The sequence below is a fragment of the Diabrotica virgifera genome, chromosome 10 (genome assembly GCF_917563875.1).
Source record: "Diabrotica virgifera virgifera chromosome 10, PGI_DIABVI_V3a".
NCBI classification, from domain to species: Eukaryota; Metazoa; Arthropoda; class Insecta; order Coleoptera; family Chrysomelidae; genus Diabrotica; species Diabrotica virgifera.
In genome coordinates this window covers 140,177,323-140,187,955 of record NC_065452.1, presented here as the reverse complement: position 1 = coordinate 140,187,955, position 10,633 = coordinate 140,177,323, and the positions used below count along the sequence as shown (strand labels likewise).

General features: G+C 31.1%; 1 protein-coding gene across 1 annotated transcript; it reads right to left on the bottom strand.

The window, feature by feature from the left end:
* Nucleotides 1-1,213: 1,213 nt before the first annotated feature.
* On the bottom strand, nucleotides 1,214-1,996 carry LOC126893159 (uncharacterized). The gene has a single exon (XM_050663111.1). It carries the CDS (start codon nucleotides 1,994-1,996, stop codon nucleotides 1,214-1,216), a length of 783 nt encoding a protein of 260 aa, XP_050519068.1.
* Between the last annotated feature and the right edge of the window lie 8,637 nt (nucleotides 1,997-10,633).

Below are 10,633 nucleotides of genomic sequence, written 5' to 3'. Positions count from 1 at the left end.
TTTATAACCCTCAATCTTTCATCATCTATTTTCATACAATCTTCACTAAAAATGTGTCCCAAATATTTCACTGTCAGTTGTCTAAACTGAAATTTTGATTTCTTAAACTTTACACCCTTTTCCCTAGCTCTATCAAACACTTTTTAAGTGTTTTGTTTGTCATGCTCCTCCATGGAATCAGATGCAATTAATAGATCATCAAAATATATAATAACATTTTCAATGTCACTAAAATTTTTACAATTTAATTCTTGAAAATATTCTGGGGCCAGATTTAGACCGAATGGTAATCTAAGAAATTTGTAACACCCAAATGGAGTTGCAAATGTTGTTAAGGAACTAGATTTTCATCTAATTTAACTTGATAAAAGCCATCTTTAAAGTCTTGAAAAATATGTTTTTCCTGAGAGTTTCGAACTTATTTTCTCTAAACTAGGAATTTCAAAATATTCCCTAACAATACATTTATTAAGCTCTTGAGGGTCTAGACACAGACGCAGTGAACCATCTGGCTTCTCAACTATAACTATATTATTAACCCATTCACATGCTTCCGTTACTTTGGATATAATATTTCTACTTTCTAATTTACTTAATTTCTCTTTTAGCTTATTTTTATGGTAAATGGTACTCTTCTAGCTGGCCTAGCTACTGGAACACTATCATTTTTTAATTGTATTTTACAAAAACCTGTGAATGTGCCCATTCCCTCAAATACATCTTTATATTCTAGTAATAATTGTTCCTTATTAGTCTGTTGCTCATCAACATTCACACTCTGTGTTTCTTTAATTAAGTCAAAAGAATAACATGTTTTTAAACCCAAAATTGGCTGAACTTTTAAATCTACAACTACAAATTCTAAATTATAATTCCTATCTAACCTCTTACAATTTAGAGTAATTTTCTCTAAAGTTTTCAAACGTGTACCTCCATAAGCTTCTAACATAGCATTACACTTTTCAATTTTGTACTTACTGTTTCTGAATAAGAGGTTTAAGATATCCCTAGGTAATATATTTACTTCTGATCCAGTGTCCATCTTGAACTCAATGTCTTGGTTGTTTATGTTGACTACTTCGATCCATTGATTACGATTCCTACTATTGATTGCTCCAACTCCTTTCACGGTATGCACATATATGTCATCATCTGTTGAGTAGCCATCAATGTTCTCGTCATGTCTTCTAATTTCTTTAACTTTTTTAACATTTTACCTTTTATATCTTTGCCGATTGGACATTTCAGCAAAACAGGCATTAATAAAGTGATTTGCTCCACCACATTTAAAGCAATTTTTTCCAAACGCTGGGCACTGGGCAGTTACATGTTTACGTTTGCAATTTTTACACAAAAATTTTAACTCACTTTGTGTATTTCCACTATCTTGTCTATTTTTTACTGCATTTACTTCCAAACTTTCATTGTTTCTTACAGATTCTAACTGCCTTTTTGTTATTTCAGAGTTTCTGCATATCTCTATTGCTGTTTCAAGCGTTAACTTTTGAGCATTTAATAATTTTTCTTGAACTGATGGATTATTTGTTCCTAGAACTAACCTATCTGTCAATATGCTGTCTTCCTGGGTCTCATATTCACAGCTTTGTATCAACTTTTTTAAATCACTAAGATAACTATCAAAAGGTTCATCTGCAGCTTGATTTCTTTTATTAAATACAAAACGTTCATATGTTTTATTTCTTCTGGGAGCACAATACTTCTTAAATTCTGATATGACACTATCAAATTTATTAGGTTCTGGTATTTTGAGAATGTTATATATATCAACTCCTTCCGGTCCAATCATATTTAAAAACAAAGTAATTTTTACTCTATCGGCTTTGTCATCTTTCTCAGTTGCAATAAGATACATTTCAAAATTTTGGTAAAACCGTCTAAAATTTTCATGAAGGTTTCCCTCGAATTTCATGGATTCTGGCACTTTTCCTTCCATTCTGGATAACTGTACTTTTGGCTCTTGTACTGACTGCGCCATGTAATAATAATACTCAAGTATTTAAAAATCCACTAGGAAGAATTTCCTGTAGCTGGCTGTATACCATTAATTACAAGTAAAATTTAATAAAAAATTTTGGTCTTGGTAAAAGGTATATTATTTTAAAAAGCCCTATAGGGCTACAAACATCGAACAGAACGTTTTCGCTCTAAAAAGAGCATCATCAGTGTTGCAAGAACATGGTGAGCCAACCAAAAAATACGAAGGTCAAAGCCTTTCAAAAATGGACTAAAAGTCACATCAAAATGCTAACATAGCAAATTCCAAAGGATGGATATAATCCCTAAGGATATGGCCCTAGGATAACATATGACTCCCACACGTTGTAAGTGGGTCAAAGGTAACAAATTAGGTCATTATGTTACAAGAGCTGACAGGTTACTCAAGTATTTATTAAATATTATATTTAATAAAAGTATAAGATTTACAATCTCCACGTTACATGTTTATATTCTAACCTTCTAACCTATATCTAACTTCATTGTGCCAAGTCACGCGCCTCTTCTTCTTTATCGTGGCCTATTACTACACCCTTTCATCTCTTTCTTGGCACTTATACAGTTTCTTCGTTTTTATTTTGGCTTTCGTGATATTTTTCGTATTCGCCATTCTTTCCTTTCCAATTCTTTCAATGTTTCCTAAATATCGTATTATCTGTGCTTTGATTACCGTCTTAATTTTTGGTTTAGTATACAGGATGAGGCAGATAAAGGGCCTATTAGAAATATCTCGAGAATTAAAGGCCATAGAATCATGAAACTTGGAATGAAGGGGTTTTGAAGAGTGATGTATTTAATGCAAATATTTTCATCGATTTGATACTTTTCCGGTTATACCGGTAGTTGCTTATAATTTCGTTTTTTTTAATAGAACACCCTATTTTACATTTTAGGATTCTCTCTGATGTCTTCCTTCCTAAAATATGGGGTTTTCTAATATTATACAGGGTAGTTTAAAAGATAATTACGTTTTTTATTAATTTCATTACAAAATTGACACCATGTAGAATTGTAGTAGTTTGGCATTAAAAATTATTTTTATGGTCAAATGATTTTTAAAATGGTCTACTATTGTTAAGAATTATTATTATAGCTAAATTTTTAATTCTAGTATACAGGCTTGGTTGAAACTAGGAATGAGTATTTTCTGAGTTTTTTTTTAAATGGAGCACCCTGTATTTTGGTATTGAAATGAATTGATATTTTATGGTACTTTTTATTTCTTAAGCTTTCCCTATATATAACTGCTTTAATTTGTGAGATATTGGTGATTCAAGCCAAACATTAATTATTGCAACCCAAAATACGTGAAATTTTATTAGGTTGGCCCTGAAAATATTCAATCACAAATAATTTTTCGAAAATAAATACATATTAATCTAGACTGCTGCTTAAAATTACCAATAGCTGTTGAGCTATCAAAATAACTACGTAGGTAGTTATGATTGTTGGTGCGATTAACAATTAAGCACAAATTAAAGTCGTTTGGTATAGGGAATGCTTAAGAAATAAAAAAGTACCATAAAATGTCATTTCATTGCAATAATAAAATATAGGGCGGTCCATTTAAGAAATCTCAGAAAATACTCATTCCGAATTTCGACTAAACCTGTATACTAAAATTAAAGATATGGTTGTATTAATAATTTTTAACAATAGTAGACTACAATAAAAATAATTAGAACATAAATAGAGTTTTTAATGTCAAACTAATAAAATTCTATAGGGTGTGAAAATTGCTACGAAATTAATAAAAAAAACGTAATTATCTTTTAAAAACCCAGTATAATGTTACAAAACCTCATATTTTAAGAAAGAAGAAATCGAGGAGAATCCAAAAATGTAAAAATATACCATTTAAAAAAAACGAAGTTATAAGCAACTTCCGGTATAACCGGAAGTAACAAATAGATGAAAATATTTTCATTAAATAGATCACTCTTCAAAACCCCTTCATTCCCATTTTCATGATTCAATTGCCTTTAGTTCTCTTGATATTTCTAATTGGCCCTTTATCTGCCTCACCCTATATAGTTCTTCAAGTTCTTTATTTTCCTTTTTCCGATTCTGCATGTTTAATGAAAAACGCATTAAACTGTAAGCCTACTGACTAGTAGCTGTAGGCCTGAACGGTTATATTTTCTTTAGAAAATTTTGGATTTCATTAATCATCGCAATGTTCCATACCTTTTGTTTCCTTTTGTTATTCTTGAATGTATCTCCCTTCCTTATCTCCCATTCATCTAAATTTACACTCTGTCATAATCACCTGTCATAATTTCTGTCATTTGACATATTCTACATGTTCCACTCATTAAAACGTCCATTTGGTGACAAATAGCAGTCTGATTTTTGCATGAGAGTTTAATCTCTGTTCGGAGAGTTTAAGTCTATTCTGTCGGACAAAATAAATGTGCCGTTTTCGTGGTCTGACCGTTCCAAATTTTTAACCTGTTCCACAATTAAAACTGCCCCTGTTCCAGTGTTCCCATATATCAAAGTTTGTCCGACTAGACACCCTTAAGCTTTAACCTTTTATGCAAACAAATTTTCAGCTTGCTATTAATCAACATTTTTTTCATACGCGGGATCCAGACCTATACGTTGGAAATGCAATTTATCTTTTATTTTTACTACCATCAAAAAAAAATTATCATAATGTATTACTTTTAATACGTTTGTATATTTGTAGAATAGGTACATTTCAACTCATTTAATACTTCCTGTATGGGTGTATCGTTTTGAAAATGTAGGGAAATTCTTTTGGGATCGTATTCGTAATCAGTAATTCGATATTCATAGTCAGAGCATTATTTTTGGTAATCAGAAAAAGTTATTCACCCACTTTCAATGTCAAGAGTTAAGTGTGAAAAATAGATGATGTTTGCGTCTAATTCAACCAGATCACTTCTTATGTAAATATTATGATTACAAATACCTTTTCAAGGAAATATTATAATAAAACTTAATAATTGTTTCTGGCTGATGTGAGATTGCACTTTCAGTTTGATTCTTTATTTATAAAATAAAATAAAATTTTAATTATGGTTTTGTTTGGAATAATTACTTGAGAATAATAATTATGATTGGGATCCAAAATAATACCTAAAATAATCCTAATCACCGTAAAAACCTAAAAACCAGTTTTTACTTTAAAAAGAAAAAACCGGTTATAACCGGGACAAAACAACAACCGGTAAAACCGGTTATTGCGATGTAAAAAAACCGGTTTTAGGTTTAAACCGGTAGGTTTTTCCCATCCCTACTTGACAGGCAATGTGTTAAATAAGTATATTGTTTTACCATTTTTTCCACGGACCCAAACTTTACTCCAAATGCTATCTTGGTTCTTAAAAAGTAATGATCATTCCAACAAATATTCCTTATGGAAACTCTTACATCTTTTTACTCCCTGGTTTATGTTTTATAAATTTATTTAAATTTTAGATTGTTTGAAAAAAATTTAATTCTTAATTCTTGTATGATCCACAGATTATGTACTAAAATCACTTCTTTTTGTTACAGGATCCAATGCAGTGCCGTTAATGTCGGGTTGTTATTATCGGTAAAGGTAAGAGTATGTTTGTGGTGGATATCTGAGATACATCAAAGTTTAAATAATAGTCCAGGCAGTGCTGACAGTGTTGACTTTACATTCCGGATGACACCAAATTTTCAAATGTTTATTCAAATTTTGGCATGACGTTATAAAATGAATAATTTCGTTATGCAAGTTCTCTTTGGTTTCATCAACATCTTTTTTATATTCCTCGCATAAAATATTAATTTACTTTTTGACTTCTTTATTTAGCGTAAAAAAATATCTAAAGCTGATGTAACACGTTTGTAGCATTAATTATTCTCTTTAAAAGATCTTGAGAAATATTGTGGCATATAACATTAAATAAAAGGTATTTCAATTCTGAATATCTCTTGCCCCTTTAAAATTGTTTCACTTTCAACTGCTTCATCGAAAAATATTTTTTCTTTGAGGTGACTCATATTTTTTTGTATAAATTGCTTGGAATTAACTCATTTAATAATAGTCTAAGAGCTAGAGCCGAAAAATCATCGTCATAAGTAATATGGAGTTTGGCATGTGAAATGTGTCTATTGTATATTGATAATTATGACCCCTTTCAGACTGACACCTCAGTGGATACAGGAAGTAGCAATAAGGGATGAATGGGGAAAGTTAGTGTAGTCTTTAAAGGTTTTCACCTCCTATTTTGTTAAACCTCCATCGATTTGCATGAAAATTGGTGACTAGTTAGAACATACCTCATGAAAGAAAAATGATTTAGTGCCAACTTGCACTTTTACCCTGGGGGTTCATACCACCCCTTCTCGGGGGTGAAAACCATTTTATTAAAAATAACCCCAAAAATCGATAGAGGGACAAATTATAAGTAAAATTTGTTATATCATGTTAATAAAATAAATCAATACTTTTTGAGTTATTAAAGATCAAAGATTTGTCTGTTTAAGAGCACATGCGTGAAGTTTCGGATGATAAAAAGGAAATATTAATTAATTGTATGTTACTAAAATATTATTTTTATATTATTTCAATATTATAAATTTAGCAAAAGTGTATTCGAATATGTCAAATGTACCCATTATTGGACACCCCCAGTTTCTGGACATATTCAGTTTATAACTAAAAAAAAAAATTCAATTAAATATCGAAATAATATAAAAATAATATTTTACTAACATACAGTTAATTAACATTCACGCATATGCTCTTAAATAGACAAATGTTTGATCTTTAATAACTCAAAAAGTATTGATTTATTTTAATAACATGATATAACAAATTTTATTTATAATTTGTCCCTCTATCGATTTGTGAGGTTATTTTTAATAAAATAGTTTTCACCCGCGGGAAGGGGTGGTATTCACCACCAGGGTAAAAGTGCAAGTGGCACCAAATCAGTTTTTTTGTTCCTTGAGGTATGCTCTAACTAGTCACAAATTTTTATGCAAATCGATGGAGGTTTAACAACATAGGAGGTGAAAACCTTTAATGACTGCACTAACTTTCCCCTTTCATCCCTTATTGCTACTTCCTGTATCCACTGAGGTGTCAGCCTGAAAGGGGTCATAATTGTCAATATACAATGGACACACTTCACATGCCAAACTCCATATTACTTATGACGATAATTTCTCGGCTCTAGCTCTCCGTCTATAATAATTGAGTTATCCTCCCACTCAAAAGGTCCGGAACATTGTTTAAATAATCAAAATATTTTTTTCTTCGTTTTTTGATTCTAACTTTAAAAGTATTCACTTCCGAGAAAAGGTGCACTGACACAAAAGTTGCGACAATTAAATTTCCTATAATATAGGATTGGTTAAAGATTTTGAAAATTGTCACTCTTGTTTCAAAATAGCAATAATTGTGAAAAAAACCACAAAAAACAGGTATTTGCATTTTACGTTTTTCAAACATTTATGCTACACTTAGGACGGTTCATATTTTATCCAGAAAAACGTTATGACATAATAAAACAATACTGTAAATTTCATTAGGATCGGTTCAATAGATTTTGCAAAATAAATTTTGCAATCCAGCTTTCGCAAAAAAATTCATTTTTTCAAAATGTTGCAGGACTGAAAATAAAGCAGATAGCAAGTTGAATTTTTTACGTATAGAAGAGTACTGTACCTTTCATTTGTAATTTGCAAATTTAAAATCGATTAACTGCCACGGCGTCAAGAATTTTTTTAAATAAACATTAATTTTTGGTGCTACGCCCAATACAGCGGTGTTCTATCCTTCTTGTTCTTCTTCTACGGCACTACAGTCCAAATTGAGCCTTGGCCTCCTTTATTTTTGCCTCCATCCTTGCCTGTCTGTGGCTGCTCTTCTCCATACACGGACTCCTAAAAGTGCTTGTGCGGCGTCGCTGTTTACTGTGTCTTCCCAGCGCTTTCGTGGCTTCCCAACCGGTCTCTTTCCTTGCATTCTAGCATTCAGTGCTCGTTTTGGTAGCCTATCATCTCCCATTCTTATCACATGTCCGGCCCATTGCAATCTTTGGTGTTCTATTCACACATGTTGATTTCCACCAAAATTTATTCCAACCTTTATCTAACATATAATTTTCTTACTCTATATTTTGTTGTATTTTCATATTTTAATTCAACAAAAATCAAACTGATTTGATTATTGTTTGTGGAATATTGTTTAAACAATTGGATATGTTTAAGAATAATAATTTGATATTCTCTAAATTAAAATATATGAACAAGGAAAGTTTTTTCTAATAAAAGTGTAATTTCAAAGGACAAAGTATGTGTTTTTATTTTGCAATAAACAAATTTATTTATGTATATCGAAATGTACTAAAAATTAAAATTTATCAATCATTATCAAAGGTCATTGGAATGCCCAATCAGAGCAAACGTATCCGCTGTCCTGCGCGTGGCACCAAAAATTAATTTTTATTTAAAAAATTTCTGACGCCGCAGTACTTAACCGATTTTAATTTTGCAAATTGCAAATGTTAGGTACAGTATTCTTGAATAAGTAAACAAATTCAACTTACTGTCTGCTTTATTTTCAGTCCTGCAACATTTTGAAAAAATTATTTTTTTTTGCGAAAGCTGGATTGCAAAATCTATTGTGCAAAATTTATTAAACCGATCTTAATGAAATTTATAGTATTGTTTTATTATATCACAAAGTTTTTCTAGGTGAAACATGAAGGTCCTAAGTGTAGCATAACTGGTTGAAAAAAGTAAAATTCGAATACTTGTTTTTATGTTTTTTTCGCAATTTTATTGTTATTTATTAGTATTTAATTGGTATTTAACTGATACCTACTATTATATGCAAATAGATACTCGTTTTTCGACTTTGATGATTTGCAAATTTTTGACCTCTTTGACGATTCAAAATTTAAAAGTTACCTTCGCCAAAGAATTTCCAAGATATTTATTATTACAAGTTAGGTACTTAAAAATTATGGCGATCCAAATATTTTCAGAAAGTGGGATAAGTTACAAAATATGTATGTATAATTCTATGTAGTAAGTACTGCAATTCCTTACAACAAACTGTTCATCAATTTTCTTATTATCACCAATTTCTGCCTCAAATAAACGGGATTTATCTTGTCTCAAAAGAATCAACACGTATTGTCGAAACACCATGAAACAAGAGAGAATGTCAAGTACATCAAATAAAAAAAAACAAAAACAACAAAATCTCCTATGATGATTTAAGCCTTTTAGTTTGATGGTATACCTATATGAGGAGACAAAAAAAACCTTGCCGACCCTGTCTCCAAGGCCACGAGCCGCCACTGATCCAGATAAAGAGATAAAATGTAGAATCGAGATAGCCCGCACGACATTTTTAAAAATGAGGTCATTCTTCTGTAATGATAACTTGCAACTTCGAAAGCGCATGATAAAATGTTACATTTGGTCAGTCCTCTTGTATGTTGTAGAAGCATGGACATTAAAAATATCGACCATTAATCGTTTGGAGGCCTTTGAAATGTGGCTGCACAGACGTACACTGAAAATACCATGGATGGCTACTCTGACACGTAGTAAGGGGAGACGTAGTATTATGATGGGTGAAATTGAAGGACGCAGAGGAATTGGTAGAAAGCAGGTGTCTTGGTTGAAGAATATCCGGGAGTGGACAGGAATAAAGAAAGCAGAACAACTATTTAGAATAGCTCGAGACAGAGACAGTTTCGCCATGTTAATCGCCAACGTCAAGAGGACTTGATAGGGCACGTTAAGAAGAAGAAGAAGGTCTTAGAACAATTAAAAAATTTGATATCAATATTAACTAATTAACTTAATTAATATTATTTTTAAATTATATTTAGGGGCCCGAAAATTATGTAGTGCCTCAGGCCTGATTTGAAGTAAAATAGGTTGTGTTTAAATATTACCATTTTGGTATTTTTTGTTATTTCCTTTTTATTTAGGAAGTTTTTATACAGGAAATGATATGTTCTTGTGGCTGCTTTTATTCTATATCCAATTTCATCTTCTTGTGTCCCCTTCTTATTTAAAATTATTTCAAGGTATCTAAAAGTCTCTACCTGTTCTATTTTGTTGCCTTGAATTTCAATATTTACGTTAACTTATTTGTTGGATATTGCCATTAATTTTGTTTTTTTCCATATTTATTATAAGGTTGTATTTTTAATTCTGTCTCCCAAATTTTTATATTTTTTCCAGCTTTTTCAGTTCTTGTCACAATAACAATATCATTTGAAAACACACAGGCTTCTGCTTTTATTTGTTGTAGGCTTCTGTATCACACGGTATATTTTTTTGTTTTTGGCCAGCACTTTTTAATTACTTCGTCAAGTACACAAGTAAACAGTAGTGGGATCAATGCCCCTCCTTGTGGAATCAAGAAATAGCAATTCAATAATCGAAATGCGCGTATTTTGCAAGCTCATAAATTATTAAACGATATGTAGTCGCAAAATAATTAATTCTAATCATTTTAAATAGAATTAAATCTTAATCCGCGATGATGGGGAGGTTTTCTTGCGAAGGGGTTGTAGCTCAATAATCGAAATGCGCATGTTTTAAGAGTTTATTCATACAATTTATAAGCTTTCGTCGCGAATTA